This window comes from Mixophyes fleayi, chromosome 5 (genome assembly GCF_038048845.1).
Source record: "Mixophyes fleayi isolate aMixFle1 chromosome 5, aMixFle1.hap1, whole genome shotgun sequence".
NCBI lineage: Eukaryota > Metazoa > Chordata > Amphibia > Anura > Limnodynastidae > Mixophyes > Mixophyes fleayi.
In genome coordinates, this window is record NC_134406.1 from 46,594,947 (window position 1) to 46,614,602 (window position 19,656).

Sequence of the window (19,656 nt, forward strand, 5' to 3'; positions counted from 1 at the left end):
GTACCACGCAGCAGGATATCCCAAGTAAGTGACCACACAACAGCAGTACCAGAGGGGTATCACACTACCACCTCGGTATGAGGTGAGAGCACTATGGACCCACAAGTGAGGACAGAGCGGGGCTTCACTGAGCATGCTCCTGATCCATGCATTCTGGGAACAGAGCGGGAGCTGACAGGGAGGAGCAACATCGCTGAGTCCTCCCCCAAATTTTGCTATGGGGCAGTGTTCTGCCTCTAAGTGTAATATTTAAAAAGTAAAGCAAAAGGAATTTCTCTTAAAGTTTTTGCTATTTTTTCTGATTAACAGAGTTTCACTTTTACAAGTACAGAATAAAGTCTACGCTTTTCTAGTTAAATTGCCTGGAGAATTCAGCTGTCAGACTTGGTGCTCTCTGTAGATTTCAGTCTGATTTGATTAATTTTCACTCTTCCATTTAAAGGAAAGAACGGGAAAAATGGTGAAGCCTTAATGAATATATGTACATTTCAATCGAATGAGACCGCCACTGACCTGCATTTTACTGTAATGAGTGTGAATGGAAGGAATTAAGTAGACCTGAAGAACTAATTTAGTCATTGAAATGTGCTGCTTATCATAAATTAGAATTTTTCAATGCTGCAAAAACATTCCCTGGAAGCCAAAGAAGTACATAAAATAGACTAAAGAACTTATTAAACAGCACTGGTACATTGTAATATAGGTCACAACTTTGCTTGCAGCAAAATCTCACAGATGTAGACTAAATGTGTTGTCTAAATTTTTGCTAATTTTTGTCCCACCCCCCCCAAAAAAAACTATTTTTCCTCTTGTAAGTAGCAATTTCAACACACAAATAACTAAACGGGAAATAATGCAGTGTCCTGTCTTTTTGTTATACACTTTACTCTCAAAATACATAATCTGAGTCATGTCTTACAAAAAGTTAAGCGGTGTCAGAGTGTTTTCTCTATTTAGAAAGCGAGAAAATTTGGTGTAATTATATTCAGAGAGAAGTAGCTTTATCACATCAGTATTCTAAAGTTCTACCATGTGACTCAGGAGGCCACATGTAAAATATAGCGGAAAAGATATTTTATTTAACACATGTTTTTTTATGTAACAGGGACTAAATTCTAGGGGTACAGTTTGTTGTGTGCTGGGTTTTTTTCTATGTGCAAATTGTATATATGGTCAAGTTATATTAATACAACAATTGATGGCATTCGCAATGTTGGGTTTAACAAACACAAGGGCATACCTCCCAACTGTCTCGATTTAGGCGGGACAGTCTCGATTTGAGGTTTCTGTATCGCTGTTCCAATTGGGATAGTTTTATCCCACAGCCTGGAGTTGGGAGATATGCCCCATTTACTGCTGCTCCGCATTAAAGGCATTGAAAGGGTGTTTTTAGTGCAAGGGGCTGGGGGAGGCTCAGTGAAGAATGACCACAACACTGAGGAAGAGAGGAGTGCAAACACTATATTGCTTCCCTGAAGGATTCATAGCAATTTCAAATATCTACATGTTAAATTCAAACTGATTTAATATAACAAGCATTTTGTACTAATTGTATACTGGTATTGGATTATAATACACAATTGACACTAAAAAATGTATACAATGCTGTAATTAATATCTGTATAAACGATGAGTTATGATGTCATTGCTTATAATCGGTGAGTTCTGATATCATTACTTCAGTGTTCATTGGGAAAACGTGTGCATTATAAGGAATAACCCACCCCCTACAGTAAGTTACAGAGATTAGAAGTTACCTTGGAAATCCGTGACTTGTATAAGAGCCTGAGGACTTGTGCCTTTACATGTTTGAATAACTCCTCTCTAACCTAAACAATTCTAATAAATGGAGTACATTATATCATACTTGCCAACTCTCCCGGAATGTCCGGGAGACTCCCGAATTCTGGGTGGGTCTCCCGGACTCCTGGGAGAGTATGACAGTCTCCCGTATCTGCCCACTTCCTAGTGAATTGGGCAGAATTAAATCCAAAATGCAGCGATTCACCGGGAATCGCGGCATTTGGCCCCACCCCCGCATTTGCATCATTACGTCATGGGAGCGGGGCCAAAATTGCACGATTTTTGAGCGCCGCCCCCTGCACGCCCACATGTCCCCGAGAGCTCCCGGATCATACTTGCCATAAGTTGGCAAGTATGTCATATATACATTAATAATTTACTATATGGAGCACATTATATCATATATACATTAATAATTTACTGTATGGAGTACATTATATCATTTATATCATGTTATAAGTCCTATCTGCAGAGTGTACTAAGGTATTATGGAGCATATTTATCAATATGCGGCAACAATTATGATTTTTTTTATTTCAAATATCTTATCGAAGCTATAAAGAAAATCACTATGAGGTCCACGCGAAAAAATTGCGTTTGCGATTATTTTAACCAGGAACATGCCGTGGAATAAGCTTGCGCTAGGTTCCTACGGATCTTCACTCTTAATTGATTATCCTAAGCAAGCACAAAAAGCTGTCCATGACATGACTAGTCAATATTACCAAAAATATTATTTCCATTTCTTATGATTAAGGGAAGCACACACGCACACACCTATACACACAATATGCACATTCCACCTTTATGTAACACGTACTACCCTTTTTGCCATAGAAAGACAAACTTAGAATATTAATCTCAATGAGCAAACAGCAGAGTTTTCATCATGCTGACAACACCAGGGCCGTCTGTACAGTGCGGAGAATCACCCACTGGAAACTGTCACAAGTGGTTTGGATTTTTAGACATGATGCTTTGGGGAAATGTGAATCCCGCCAAGAACGTTTATCTGACTCTCTCTGACAAACACACAGGTGAATAGAAAGTCCTGAGTTCTCAGCAGTTTTCTTGCCAATCTTCATGGACACTTTAGTGTGAGATGAAGCTGTGGTTCATTGTTTTCATTGCTGACAAAAGTAATTTACAGCGTGAAACAGTACAGTTCAGAAAGGCAAGTAGAACATGCTTCAAAAGAAAGGGGACGTGAGGTTTCCCTTGGGGCAAAGCTAAACATGTAATATAATTAAATGTAAATGTTAAAAGGGAAGTAACATGTAGAATATATGTATTTATTATTAATAGTTTGTTCTGCTGATTGGTTACATCATTCAGAAGTTGATGCAACATCAATCTTTTGACTCAAATTGAGAAGTTACACATTCTATCTACCCATTGTGCTGTGTACTATGCAATCTAATCACCTACAAACAGTAGAGACAGGTGTGGGTTTGATTAATATTCAGCCGATCGACTGACTTGGTTCTAGCAACGTCACTGAGGTAAACCTTAGTGATGCCACTATCTCTAGTGAATTCAGAGGCTCTCTCATGAATGCAGCCCACAATATGGCTGCCTACACTTTATGTGGCAGTGCGTGCATATTTGCCAACCTTTAACAAGTGAATTCTGGGAGATCCCGGGTAGGGGGCGTGGTTGGAGGGCGGGAGGGGGCGGGGCATGGTGATTTGTGCAATTTTGGACCCGCCCTCTGTGACAAAATGCCGTTTTTGTCGCTGGGGTGGGGCCAAAATGAGGCGATTGACCGCGCCCCGCCCCCACCCGCCCTCCAACCACGCTCCCTGCCTGGGAATCGAGTCATTTTGGCAAGTAAGTTCCAGTATGCGGGATACTTGCCTGCTCTCCCGGACATTCCGGGAGAGTTGGCAAGTATGAGTGCGTGTAAGGTGTTCTCTAACCTACATAAAATGAACATGTCAGAAGAGGTGAAATGCTCAGTTTGCTGATAACGGTAATAAGCATAATAATGCATTTAACTTTAGATGACATATATATATAAATCTATTTTAATTTTTATACTTTTATACTATTCTTATGTTCAAACCAATTTCAGGAAAGTATTTAGTTAATTTTTTTTCCAATATGACTATACATCCTTCTTAGGCAAAACACAGCGATCGTTCAGGAGACACTTCAGAGGCTTAAAACAGTGGGACATTGAGAGTCAGAAAATGCCTTACATGATTGGCTCACATCCAATCACATGCTGCTGTCTTAGGCTTTAACTGTAGGCATTTCAAAAATAACCCTGCACCCATTGAGCTGTCTGAACACTCCTCAAAATAATGACTACCTTATATTGACTATAATCCATTAAGAAGGCACTAGTGCAATACTATTAGTCTATAGCAAATAAGTTCCATGCATCCCACTGATTCACATTTCAGCCCCTTGCTAATTATGGCTAATCGCTATAGATTAGGAGGTGTTTCAGCAAGTTGAGTTTACAGCAATAAATGCACATGCTGCCATAGAGTGGTAGAGACTGACAACTAGTGGTATCCTCTAAGTGTAATATTACTGGGCCTGATTCATCGTTGAACGCAAGTTGCTGTTTTAAAAGAGCCCGTATTCAAGTCGGAGTGGATCTCAAGATATGGTTTTCATTTGAATCTGGGCGCTTGTCGTGTGTTAACAGACAGAACAGACTGCAGGACAGTGGATACGCACATACATATGTGTAATATAAAGTCCCATCAGAACGCACGCAGCCCCCACCCCAGACCTTGAAGCGTCTGAATCTGTGTTGGCCCTTATAGTACATTGTCTACGTTCATCCGTCCCTTCCCTCCCCTGTTCCGCCCTTCAAGCTGTAGGCAGTAGTAAGTGCAATTTGTGTTCAGACAAGAATTACATGCAATGTCCATGTCTGAGCGTGCACAGTTCTATTTCACGGCACGCAAACGGACTTGTATCCGAAGACCATTAAGAACAACATTTTTGGACTTGTGAAACCATCCATAAAAATCACATGAGAATAACTGCAGCATATGAAAGGCTGTAGAGACAGAGGTATTGACATTGAAGAAACATTTTATACAGTAAATCCACATACGCTGAGGTACCACCACAAAGCGGCACACCTATAATAATGGGACTAAGTGAGCTTCATGTAATCAGCAATCCACTACTTACTGGTTTCCTAACTGATTGCCAGTCTTTCAATAGCACATATGCAAAAAGTGCAGAAAATGATGCAGGGAGTAACATTTATCACACTTAGAAACTAATTTAATGCTGAGATTTCATATGTGATCCATAATGTGCATGAAACACTCATGTGACCAGACAATCAGAACAACTGTATGTGATTTAGCAGAATGTTAATCCATCCTGTATTAGCTAAGAAGTGATACTATATCATTGCACAATATTATTTATCTCTTTGAAGAACATGATTTACATTCCAATACTTTGATGTGAGCTAAGATATGAATGAAAAGGACACATATTCTGTATGAAGTCAGCAGTTGTCCAGTATACTGTACCTCATTCTTTGATCATCAGGGGGTGTCATTTCCACGTGGTGTAGAGGTCCATTCAAGTTAACCACATGTAAGGTGACAACTGGGTTCTCAGAGCCAGCCTAGAACATGAAGTGCCAAAAAACATAAAGTACATTCTTTAATCAGTCTAACTTGGGAAATACAAATGTACAATGTGTTCAACCTTGTCATAGAAAACAGCTTACAGAAATAAGTGCTAACAGTGGCAATAAAGTCTTGTTCCTTAGCAAATATTAATTTAATTACACAGGTATTACTAGTTTCTGGCACCTGGTCAATGGTTAAACAGAAATCTAACAAGAACTGGGATCTTATTGTCTCAGCTTCTGTGATGTTACAACAAAATATACTGTCAAATTGCCCCCTTGCAAGTGCCACTCCTTTACTTCACTGGTGTTACCCAAGACTCATCATTGTAAGAAGCAGTGAGTTCCACCTATCAACTGCCTGCATCCCCATCAGCTATTTATATAGCGCCACTAATTCCGCAGCGCTGTACAGAGAACTCATTCACATCAGTCCCTGCCCCATTGGGGCTTACATTCTAAATTCTCTAACAAACAATCACAGAGAGAGACTAAAGTCAATTTTAATAGCAGCCAATTAACCTACTGGTATGTTTTTGGAGTGTGGGAAGAAACTGGAGTACCTAAAGGAAACCCACGCAAACACGGGGAGAACATTCAAACTGCACACAGATAAGGCCATGGTCGAGAATCGAACTATTGACCCCAGTGCTGTGAGGCAGAAGTGCTAACCACTAAGCCACCGTCAGGGGCCCCCCCACCGAAAAAAAACCCCAAAAACAAAACAGCGAGAGAGCTGCCGCGCATGCGCAGCAGCTCCGTTTCGGCAGCACTGTACTATACAGCAGCCGCGGCGCTGTCAAAGAAGCATCCGAGGCGGTGCTGTAATTATGCCTTTTATCTAATTGGCAATACAGCACCGCTGCAGACGCTTCTTTGACAGCGCCGCGGCTGCTGTATAGTACAGTGCCGTATGCAGGAGCACTTTGTTAGCGGAGGGGAGGGGTTTCTGGAGACCCAGAAACCCCCCCTGCGTGGGCCACTGACCGTGCTGCCCCTAGATTTCTGGTTTTAAATGAGAGAAAAAAATATTAAATGGGAAAAGGAGCAGGTATAAGGAAAGAGGGTGCATCTTGGAACTCACTAAGTGGCATTCATGTCAGTACCTGGCTGGGGCTATTGAAGGAAATTTCATAGCTGAACCCTTTATTTCCGCCTCAGGAGATGACAGCAGCAGTGTTAGATATTTTTCCTAGGCAACCTGTTACCAGATTTTAAGCCTTCATTAACACACTACTCCTAACTTCTATTACAGAACGGGTAAATACATCGGGGGTCTAGGCATCTACATCTATGTCATGCTTATTTCAGATCAGGCTACTTCTGATGCTGCCGAAATGGAGATAATGATTCTGAAATGTCAGAAAGGATCCATCCTGCTGAACTGTGAGTTTATATGAGCCTGAACCTCCCAGCTCTTCACACTGCTCAATATAACTGCTGCTCAGATCTCTTCCTGGCAGAAATCTCTGATACAGCAGCACTGAGGGACTTATGTTCTACACATCAATCTCACTGCAGAATGTTTTCTGCGAATGATACACGAGGGGTGTAGAGCAGATATGTCAGGGAGTAAAGAAGAGATTTAAGATTAGTAACTCTGTTATTTGATGTCTGAGCGCTGGAAAGAATATTTTTTGATTTAGAAACCATTATGTCTCTCGACTATTACCCTAATTACCGGGTTGATTTGCAAGGGTCATACAGCATTGACAACCTGGCCCCACTATATTTATTCTTTCAAACACATTCCCAATAACATTAAGAGGCACAGTAATTCCACCTTCTTACCTGAATGGCACTGGCCCATCCCCTATGACTCCCTTCTGCTGTGCTAGGAGGCTCAGCCAATGGTAATAATGTGACAGCCCCAGCCCATTACAGGTCATGCTGCTGCTTTATCTGCTAATGTCATTGTGTGTCATAGTTCTAGGGCCAGTGCACGGGGCATTACTGACACAGCAGAGTAATGCACAAGTTGCAGACACGCTCTGCCAACATACATCTTCCACCATGTGAAGACGTCCCAGTCCCAGGGGGACTGTAGAGGTCTCAGGGGAGGGGTAGTGGTGAAGGAATGGGACACTTTTTTAATGTGGCACTTACCTTTAAAATCAGTTTAATAGGTGAATATTTATGGAGTGGACCTGGCATAGACACCTCAAAATAGGCACTGGGGTTGCAGGATAATATACAATATATAATATATATATAATATAAATCAGTGGTCAAAGTGTGGGTGTATACGGTGGTACGCCATACCGCCACTTCTCCCACTGCCTTCATTGTAAAACCTTTATATTTCCATTCACTTCCATTTCCATTACATTTTCCATACCGCCACTTCTAAATTTCTACTTCGACCACTGATATATATACACTATATATTCCTCTTTAGTGAAGCAGTTGGCTTGGGTAATACCAGAGACAGAGAATGCTAGAGGCTTGGAGGATAACAGAGTGACGACAGCATTTGTATGGGCATAGGAGGTGAGTCACTATGTACTGCCTAGAGGCAGGATGTGGTTCATTTTTAGAGTAAGGTAGACAATGCTGTATCCCTATAAACTTGACTTGTTAATGTGATGTGATGTGATGTAATTGTTCTCCAGACAACCTTGTCGGCATAGAGTATAATGCAGTTGTTACATTCTTCCTAATACTGAAGTGATCATATTAAATCTCACTATTATTGGTGAGTAGTGACCTCATGTTTTACTACTAGAGCTTCTGAAATGACCACATTGTTCATGTTTTATAAACAGATTACCATTTCCTCTTGTTGTAAATCATCATATAAGTCTAATGTATGCCAAGCACAACGCTCTGATGAACTTGCAGACAAAAATATACCCTCTCCTGCTTGCACTGCTATGTAGCAACAGCTTCCCTCAGCTAACTTGTGAATTAATAAAGTCAACAAATCTAATTTCATTTACTTCCAAGTACTGGCTGTTATTGTCATGTTTGTTTCCAAGGGCTGAGTCAGAACTATAGTTGCCAATCTACACCTGCTTCTTCATCACATTATCATTCTCCATCATACTGCAAGGATATCTTCTACTTAAAGATAATCTAAGCACAGTCTATTACAAACTTTGGAGGCTGACCATTTTCTTACCTTTGGATAATGGTAGTTTTTCACTGTTGGGTAAATTGATCCAGTGTATACAGGGATCTCCATAGTGGGCACTTTGTTATCGTTGATTGTGGTGTATGCTAGTCTGGCGCCATCTGGAGCCCACCAGTGGGCAATGTGGGTTTTAAATATTTCCTCTGAAAAGAAAATAATATTACTTAAAAATTAAAATAAACTAGTTGAATAGAGAATTGTATGACACTATTAAATGTTCACTAAGCATGAGCACGTTTTATGCATGATTATATTTCATCATCTATATATAAATTTTTTCTATCATGGTAAGATTAATATTGCACAGAGAATCCATTGTCAAAGTAGAATATTCTTAAACAGAACATTCAGAAGCAAATCCAGTGCTGACCCACTTAGCCCCTCCTCTAAATGTCTGTCTCCCACCTCAGTCATCCCTATCAGTACATTGTACCGTTGATTACTTATTGTAAGGTATTTGGGCACACTGATATTTATATAATGGAGATTATTAGCAGAAGCAGTGGCCAGTCTGCAGAGACAGCATTGGATTAACTATTAAATCTTCTAAATGTCAAGAATTTATGTTAATATAATATATGAAAAAAATATAAAGGCACAGGTCAAATTTAATTGAACGGGCAAGCCCATTAGTGTTATTGGAAAGTTGGGTAAGAAAATAACCCAAAATATACATAGGCTACAGGGAAATTAAATACATGAGAATTTGATGGAGAGTGAGACTAGTTAATAAAAGTCAGTGGTAGAAATACCCCCATTGTAGTTTTCAGCCCTATGTCTGCTATAACTTTAATTTAGATCAGAAGTGCATTCAGCTATAATGATTTTATGGATGGAGCCATCTTTTAAAAATAGACAGGGAGTATTCAGTATTCAATTTCTATCATATTGTAAAGCATACTAGAGCATTGGTTTGTTTGTTAGTGATCTATTAAATAAGCAGAGGCCTATTTTATAACATAATGGAATGTGCCCAAATGTGTGTAAAGAATGGCAACCAATCAGATGTTAGCTTTATTTTCTAAACTCTACTATAGAAATTACTACTATATTGTGAATGGTTGCCATGGGCTGGATGTGCTGGGGGGCATCCCAGGCCGGCCCCATAGTGGGGTGGGTCACTGGGTTACCTGCATTTATTTTTCATAATAGGCTACTGAGCCAAGTCTTGCACCCCGGGCTAAAATTTGCCATGGAGCCCCTATGGGTTACAGCGTATTTGTGCACACTGTTATTAAATAAGGCCCATAATGTGTTCTCTCTCTTGAAAACAAAACTTTATAATCACTATACTTTACTCTTACTAACATACTGCCTAGACTGCAGGAACAATGTGGACAGAGAACCCACATCCAATACTGATACAGCTTGGCATGGAAGTCAGCCATGTTTCCTAAGAAACTGTTTGATTGAAATTGAAAACTGTATGGACCCAAAACGGCCAATGTCCTTGATTAATATCTGATCAACATTTATCCAATTGGCAGGAAATGTCACACAAGGATTGCAATTAACGGCACTGATTGTGTCACACAGAATCTGGATCTGAGCACTACACAGGCAAATATTTTGACTGTACATAGATCAGCACTCAGTTCAACCAGTGCAATCTGCCCTTGTATGGTCATTAGCCCTTCCCAACATGTCAGAGTAATTTGCAAAACGACTTTATTATTCAGGATATGTGTCACATTCTATTCAGATATGGAACATGTTTAGGACTCGCTAAAGGTTTCAGGGAGACTTGTCAGCTATGCTAAGCCACCAGTCCTGTTGTACCATTATAACACTGACTAGTTCCTGCCCCATTTCTAACCAGACGTAGAATAGACAAATTAGACAACACCAGCAAAAGACTAATCATAATTTGTGTTTATTTTAAATTTGATGAATGAATATTTGATTGTTGCAACTTGTATTTCTACAAGAGGTGAACAGATGGAAAGATACAGGTTACATTTTCATGTTCTAGAAGTGAGGTGAACCATTGACATAAGAAATAAGTATCGTAACATCTGAGTAGACAATGCTGTGTCTGTCCAAAAATGTAAATTAAAGGCACAAACAAACACTAATAAGTTTAATGCCGTCTGATTTTAAGGCTTTATTCACTTAATTTTTAATAGTGAATGCCCGTGGCTAAATACAGAATTGTGCTTTTCGTGATATTATTAAAAAACAGTAATTTGATTAAAAAAAATACAATATTATTTCATTCTTATATGGTAGGAAACATAATTGGATCCTATTGTTGGGGAACACTTAGGGGGATTCCAGTTGCCCAGAAATATGACCACTCATCATTATCATCATCATCACCATTTATTTATATAGCGCCACTGATTCCGCAGCGCTGTACAGAGAACTCACTCACATCAATCCCTGCCTCATTGGGGCTTACAGTCTAAATTCCCTAACATACACAGACTAGGGTCAATTTGTTAGCAGCCAATTGACCTACCAGTATGTTTTTGGAGGGTGGGGGGAAACCAGAGCACCCGGAGGAAACCCACGCAAACACGGGAAGAACATACAAACTTCTCACAGATAAGGCCATGGTCAGGATTTGAACTCATGACCCCAGTGCTGTAAGACTGAAGTGCTAACCACTACGACACCATGCTGCCCACTTTCTTGTGTTTTTATGATTTATAAAAAGGTAAATGAAAGTAAATGACCTGCGCTCCTACCCAGCTTCTTAATGTGAGGCACTGGGTGAGTAACTAGAACCCAAAAGTTAGCTTTTTTTTTAATTGGGTGTGAGGGGAGATTAAAGTGAACTTATAGGGGGAGGTTCAGTTGCCGACGATGTAGCGTGAGGACGTCTTTGTGATATCAGCTCCGTACATTGTCGGCAATTACGATAGGAATCTCCGCTCGTTTTTCCTCACACCTTAATGGGGTAACATCGGTGCAAAATGTCTCCGCGGATGTTCCGGAGACACCTCACTCTGAACTGAATCTCCCCATTAGTCTAGTATTAGAATGGTAAAGGGATGCTAATGTGGTATTTTACATAGATATACAGTTTACTTTATGCTTCATTCTGTTTTTCTAACATTTAAATGCATTTATAGTATATACATTTTACTTTTCTAAGTTCAGTTGGCATGTCTGACGAATTTCTGTTCTGTGTGCAATTCTACATTGTTTTGCTATACTGCACATGGGCAGCACGGTAACTTAGTGGTCAGCACTTCTGCCTCACAGCACTGGGGTTATGTGTTCAAATTCCCAACCATGGCCTGATCGGTGTGGAGTTTGTATGTTCTCCTCGTGCTAGCGTGGGTTTCCCCTGGTTACTTTAGTTTCCTCCCACACCTACATACTACTAAGTTAATTGGCTATTATTAAAATTGACCCTAGCCTGTGTTAGGGAATTTAGACTGTAAGCTCTAATGGGGCAGGGACTGATGTGAGTGAGTTCTCTATAGAGCGCTGAGGAATTAGTGGCACTATATAAATTGCTGATGATGATGACAACTGCACAGTATGTAATTTTCAGCAGCTTGTATAGACTATACCACTGTTTATTCTGCATTTAGTTATTAGCTTGGAGTTTCATCACACTTGCATGCGTGATATTTGCCCTAGGCCTCATTCTGCTGTAAAACTGGCTGGTCCTACCATTTAGAATGATACTGAGGCTTGATGTATGTCTGACATAAATCTAGCACATATGCTACTGGAGCAGAGCTGGGCGCATCCTAAGATGCATCCGACTCAACATATGGGGTGTAAATATGTTATTTTGCGTTTTTATAGGGCTTTGTTTGGATGCATATGCTTCCAACTCAGCTGTAGCCCCTTTGTCTACAAATACATATCTGAGTACAACATTTGAGACTTCTTTATAAAAATCAGTTATAATTAATATATTTGTAGGTGAACAAAAGAGTTAAATTAACTCTTCATTGCTGAACATTTGAAGAAAACTCCATCCATCCACCCGCACTTGCTGGATGAGAACAGGTAAAGGCTAACAAGCATCAGCAATAGACTGAAAACAAGGTAGTAAAAAAGTTCAAGAGGAGGGTGACAGTTTCAATTTTAATGTTCCTATGCAACTAATTAAAGAAAGTCCTTAAAACTCTGCACTGTCAATTGCTGAAATTTATTTGGCATTTAGTTTTTTAAAGTCGTTAAATCTGCATGCATTACTATAGTTATTTTTATATGTATTATAAATGTTACATGCAAAGTATAGAATAATCATCATCATCGAAATTTTTTTATATAGCACCAGCAGATACCGTAGCGCTTTGAAATTGGGAACAAACAGTAATAAAACAATTCTGGGAAATACATACAGAGAGGTAAGAGGGTCCTGCTCGCAAGCTTACAATCTATGTGACAATGGTTTGATATACAAGTATCACATTGAATATTTGTCCAACTTAAATGCAAAGATTAAAAAGTATTTAGTGGGCTATATGCTCAGTCACACAACTATATTGGTCAGAGGGTTGTTGTCTTGTGTTAGCAGTATAGAGGGTGATAATAGGGTAACCTAAGGAGATTAAGAGGCTGGTAGAGGAATATTATAAGCTTGCCTGAAGAGGTGGGTTTTCAGAGAACGCTTGAAGCCTTGAAGATTAGAGGAAAGACTTGATGTGTGAGGGAATGCATTGCAAAAAGGGGGTGCAGCCTGAAAAAAGTCCTGTAACCGAGAATGGGAGCATGTGGTGAGAGTGGAAGAGAGGCGCAGATCTTGTGCAGAACGGAGATGTCAAGTTTGGAGATATTTTGAGACAAGGGAGGAGATGTATGTTGATGCAATTTTATTGATGGCTTTGTATGTTAGGCAATGTACAGACTGACAGAGTGACTTAGCAGAGAAAAAATGATTTGCAAGTTTTTGCAGGGTCTTGGGTGAGAAATGTACGTATTCTGGAAATGTTTTTTCGATGTATGCAGCATGATATAAATATGGAGTTGTTGTGGGGAACAAAGGATAGTTGTGAATCAAAGATATTCTATAAACAACAAGGCTGTTACATGGAAATTGGTATGCACTGTACAACACCCCATGTGTGTACCCCTAACCTACTCTCTCCAAGTGCCTTGTCTAATCAGATGTATACTCGGGAGACTAGTGCACATGCTCCTGAACTGCCTGTCATTTACAAATCAAACCATATTTTTAAAGTAAAGTAGTTAGGGTTACAATAAGGGTTTCACTTTGAAAAAGCCAATTGTCCCCTAATTCTAACCTAACCACACAAGCCAATCTCACTGCCCATCTGCTGAGTATGTCCAGTGGTTGGAAAGAAGCCTTTGGTTTGTGGAAAGCGGGTTGAAGATCGCTTATGCTGGCAATGATAGTGGATACAAATTTTCCTTTAACAACCTTGTTTTTCATAGAATATTTCTATTTTTATATATATAATATTTCATTGTTTACCCAAAATATTCCATTGTACGCTGTGTCTGTATCATAAATAATGCTATTGATACTTCCCATTCCAGTAGACTCAAGAATTTTGTGTAGTTCCTCCCAGCTCCTACTGAAGTGGACAGTAAGTGGAGCCTCAGTGATGCTATTGGAGAAGAATCATGTCAATCTGGCCCTGCCCCTCCGGTGCGATGAGCGGTCAAGGTTTTGCGCCACAGGACACAAATGATGATAATTGTTGCATCATGCCCCCACCTTAGTAGCTACTTGTCTTCTCCTGTGGAATCTCCCGAAGTAGATTTAAAGAGTGTTGACAAGTATAATGCTATTCTAATGCCTTTTCCTACAATAACAAAATCTTATCATCTATTCCATATTCAGTATGGTCAAATTTGTGACATTGGCTCTTGACCCTGAATAGAACTAATCCAAAGTCTTGATATCATATAAATGAAAATGATGACATTTGTATTCCTCTGTGAATTTAATCAGCATCTTTATGAGTCATATAATCGTGCTTATGATACACAGATACATTTTCCTGACAGCTGTCTCTCCAGATGTTGGAATATACCTCTATGTTAGACACGTGTCACCCCTTTAATAACACCATGCTCTGCAATATGTCATCGCCGGCGCTTTAACTGCAATCATTATTTTTTTTTTGCTGGCACAACAAATATAAAATAGACAACAGCAAACACAGCAGTCTTATCCTACTTATACTGAATGCCACATGTGCTGTACTGCTCATATCACTGCAGTGGTATCCAGACTTACATTTATAAAATCTGTTTCAACAGATAAATCTGTTCAAGATGAACTATATTATAAAGATGGCTCAAAATATAACACGTTAGCAGAAATATCAGTCTTCATTTCATAAGTGTTTCGTTCATAGACCATATCTGTTTCATGAGCATTAATGACAGTACTTGCATCATCGTTTCATCAGGTTTAAATCATTGCTTAATCCTATACGGTCTACTGTTTATAAATATTGCTAACAGCTGGGCTTCTTAGTATTCTCATTTAATACTATCTATGGAGAAAGCAAAGTTATTATACAATATTTCTTTAAATATATGCAGTGCCAAATGGTTTTAATATCATGTTTGTGGAATCCCTGTTGAGTTCTTAATGGTTTTATTATTAGATACGTCTCTCATTAATAAACAATAAAGTTGTGTATTGCCTGTAAAATTAAATAGTTCATTAATGGGTTCTCCTCCATCCAATATTGCAAATTTGTCAAGTCACGGAAATAAGAAAATATGTCTATGATACTGAACAAATAAATAAATACAAATAAATGTCCTTTCTGTACCGATATTACATAGCCGAGGTTTCTGCATCTTCTCCATGATAACGTTATTAGAGGATGTCAATCTCCAATTAGGAACAACTGAAATGAATGACAGGCACTTCTAGGTATTTGGATGTACTATATAAAAAGAATATATTGTGTCTCTTAGATCTTATCACTTAGATTATGTTTTATTGGCAGAAGTGATAAACAGAACTCAGAAATAAGGACCTTTCTTCTATCCATTGTTACTATATATTAGAATGTTCCAGACAGATCTGCCAGAATAATTATGTTCATGGACGTGACAAGAAATGTCTGGACCCCATAGCAAAATTGTGATGCGTTCCCCCACACACCATCATGAAGTCTTATCCATCGCGATGTTTGCTTGGACCCTAGGTCCTCAGGCAATTGTTCAGTATCTGCTCCATCCCCAGTAATGTCAATGGCATAAAAAGCAATCTGGCACATTAGTGTGAATTACATGTACAGTTATTTTATGCTTATTATTTACTACTTGAGCTTTAGTTACAGTTTTGATTATCCCAGCAGTCTCTATTCTGGTGCAGGGAGCTCAGTATTCCTGTGCTGATTATAGATACCATCATGCTGTTCCTGTGGGTCGCCTCCTGCTTGCCGGTGTATTTAGTCGCAACTCTTGGTTTAACTATGGCTCTGGATCCAGACCTCTTTCTCGACCTCTGCTTTGAACCTTGATGTCAGGCACTGTCCCTGCATCACTTCTGTGAAGCAGGGACGGCCGCCTGTAAGCACCAGATGCGGGGTGTCCTGTTGCTAGGCAATGCTATGCTCCATAATATCGCTGGTCAGTGTCTTCACTGATCGTCTCCCCCACGCCCCAACCTATCAGGTACCCCCTTTCCTCTATTTAAACTCAGCTCTGGCACCATTAGGGAGCCAAAGTATCAGGTCTCCAGCGCTCCTTATATTGTTTACATTATCCTATATATTATCCATATATTGCTGCTCCTTTGGTTTGACCTGACTTTCTCCTTGTCTACTGTCCTCAGGGCCAGATTAACCATAGGGCTAACTGGGCTACAGCCCAGGGGCCTATGGCATCCAGGGGGCCCTTGAAAGTGCTCAACAGCAGTATTGATCAGTCGGGGGCGGGGGCGCCCCCGGCGCGATCAGTGCTGCTGAGCACTTTCACTACAGTCCTTCCCCGGCGAGCTGTAGTCTCCTTACTGAGATCTCGTGAGTCTCACTCTCATGAGACCTCCTCAGTAAAGAGCGTACGCCGGAGAAGGAGGTAAGTGCCGGGGTCGGGCAGCTCGGATCACGGGGGGGGGGGAGCCCTCACTGGGGAATGCAGGCCCCCTTAGCCCAGGGGCCTCCATTCCCTTGATCCGGCGCTGACTGTCCTGGATAACAATTTTTGCATACTGCCTCCTTGTTGTGACCTCAGCTAGCCTCTCTCTATATCATCCCTGGCACCATTCTCCCTGATTGGCACAACCTGGACCGTTTGACTACTCTTTACCACTACTACACTGGTAACTGTCCCTAGAGCCGCGACCTGCGCACCCTTTGCAGCCAAATTCATACCTCATTGCAGGGGTCCCTGGTGAATACCAGGGGTGCCTTAGACCCCGAGCTTCCTTGTTCAGTTGCATCAATACCAGTTAGTAGCTCCATCCAGTTCACGATCCTGACACTTGCTGTGAACCTCAACCTCTCTTTGGATTGTCACCTATCCTGACCTTCTCTGTGGACCTTGAAATGTTGTCACCTATGTAGATCATTTCTAGGCCTGACCTTTGCTTGGATCCAGACTTGCCACCTGCTGGGACCACTGAGTGGCCCCTGACTAAGCTCCTACAACTAAGTTCCTAAGACCTGGGGGCAACTAAGTACCCTTGAGCACATCCAGCTTTAAGTGAAATGGGGCTGCTAAAGGCGAAGACCACTACTAGTATGGTCCTAGGTATGTATTATAGGAATGTGGATGTCTGGCCTTAGCGTTACAAAAAATATTTTGCACAATTTTCTTTGCACCTGAGAAACTTTAGTGAGTTTAATGTCCCATTTAAACACAACAATAACTATTATTGTGTTTTCTACCGAATGCTATTCTTTAAGATTTCACACTGAGAATTTTTACCCAGGAAATGACAATATTACTAAAATGTACTAATCTAAACAAATATATCTTCAGATTTGCAAACAATTTATATTTGACAAACTCTAAAACTGCTTTTCTCATGTGTATTATTCCAAGCTCTAGTGGTAAATGTAAATACACAGTCTGCACATAACTATATGAGCAGGACAGGAATGTTGAAGATCACGTCACTAATGTGTCACTTACCATTTCGGATAACCTACCACATTAGCATAACATTGACCATTATGACCCTTTATGCAGTTCTACATGCATACAGCATATTATGTCAGTGTATAATAATGAGTTTGCATATAATGCAGCCCAAACAGACAATATTTAAAACAGCCTCCTCTGACCAATGTACAACACAGGTCAATTTGATCAGTATACAATGCAATTCCCATCTGACCAATGTATATTGCTGAGATCCATCTGATAACCAGTATAAAATGCTAAGCCCCATTTAATGATTGTATACCATTAAGATCCCTCAGCTTATAATATATTTATACAGTGCAGGACTTGATCCATCATAAAAATACAATTCAGAGCCCCATCTGATGACAAGTGCACACTGGTGATCCCTTATTGGACTACATACAACATATACAAATATGAAATGTGAAATCCCATCTAATGACAAGTATACAATGAAAGCTCCACTATGGCAAGTATACAGTGCAGTCTCTGACCATACTTATCAGTGAAGAGAGAACTGTATTCTCTGGGTACACTGATAAGAATCAGATGGCACTCTTGTGGTTGGGGCAGGTTGTCACTCTTTCAGGGAACTCAATTAGTCAATTAGCGATCACGGAACCTAAATAAGTTCTGAATGGCTGCTAAATTCATCTGGAGGAAAAACAACCAGTGCAGGTTACTATGGTACAAAAATAATTTTCCATTACATCTCCATGGGCCGCGTTGGAAATTTAGCCGGAGATTTCTGTAAAAACTGTCTCCGCAGACTGTTCTAGACACACAACGTGTCCTCTCACACCAAAGTGAATCTGCCCCATAGTGTTGCTTTGAGCAAAATATAGGGGCCAGTTAACCTTAGAGGGCCAGTGTGAAGAAGAGCAGCATAGGTGGAAAGGGTGGTTCTGTCAGTTGCCCATTTGGTGCCTTTGTCAGGGTGAAGAAGAGGTAAAACGAAGGAACACAGATGTTGCTTTTTTAATATTTTTTTTAAAAACCAAAAGCAGATTTGCTATTTGCTTTTATATCCCAGTGTTTGAATAAATAAAGAAATGATGATTGTACTGTGCACACGTCTATTATGCTGACTCTACACAAGCAGTACAATAAATCAATAAAGCCAGCTTTCCATTTCTAGTAACTTAGTTTGCTATTGTCAGTATTAAATATGTACATAGTAGGGAATTTTATTCCAACAATTGCTTGTTATACAAGACTGGTTTACAGAGTTGTTTTATTATTAAAGATGTGTAGGGAGCCAACTATAGAGCTCATTTCATTTGTTTACCTGTCTATATGCATCAAATAATCACACATTGCAAAGAGATCACCCTCCGCCGCACTGAGATCACCCTCCCCCGCACAGAGGTCACCCTCCGCCGCACAGAGGTCACCCTCCGCCGCACAGAGGTCACCCTCCGCCGCACAGAGGTCACCCTCCGCCGCACAGAGGTCACCCTCCGCCGCACAGAGGTCACCCTCCGCCGCACAGAGGTCACCCTCCGCCGCACAGAGGTCACCCTCCGCCGCACAGAGGTCACCCTCCGCCGCACAGAGGTCACCCTCCGCCGCACAGAGGTCACTCTCCGCCGCACAGAGGTCACCCTCCGCCGCACAGAGGTCACCCTCCGCCGCACAGAGGTCACCCTCCGCCGCACAGAGGTCACCCTCCGCCGCACAGAGGTCACCCTCCGCCGCACAGAGGTCACCCTCCGCGGCACTGAGATCACCCTCCACCGCACAGAGGTCACCCTCCACCGCACAGAGGTCACCCTCCGCTGCACTGAGGTCACCCTCCGCCGCACTGAGGTCACCCTCCGCCGCACTGAGATCACCCTCCGCCGCACTGAGATCACCCTCCGCCGCACTGAGATCACCCTCCGCCGCACTGAGATCACCCTCCGCCGCACAGAAGTCACCCTTCACCGCACAGAGGTCACCCTCCACCGCACAGAGGTCACCCTCCACCGCACAGAGGTCACCCTCCACCGCACAGAGGTCACCCTCCACCGCACAGAGGTCACCCTCCACCGCACAGAGGTCACTCTCCACCGCACAGAGATTCACCCAATTGCAG

At 41.1% G+C, this 19,656-nt stretch overlaps 1 protein-coding gene across 5 annotated transcripts in view; it reads right to left on the reverse strand.

Moving 5' to 3' along the window:
- Positions 1 to 19,656, reverse strand: part of DPP6 (dipeptidyl peptidase like 6) — a 936,540-nt gene that overhangs the window by 71,321 nt on the left and 845,563 nt on the right. For all 5 annotated transcript variants that reach the window (XM_075212137.1, XM_075212136.1, XM_075212134.1 and 2 more), the window contains 2 exons: positions 8,538 to 8,692; positions 5,313 to 5,410 (listed from right to left, as the gene is read on the reverse strand). In XM_075212137.1, coding sequence (XP_075068238.1) covers positions 5,313 to 5,410; positions 8,538 to 8,692 — 253 coding nt within the window. The remainder of the gene's footprint in view (positions 1 to 5,312; positions 5,411 to 8,537; positions 8,693 to 19,656) is intronic.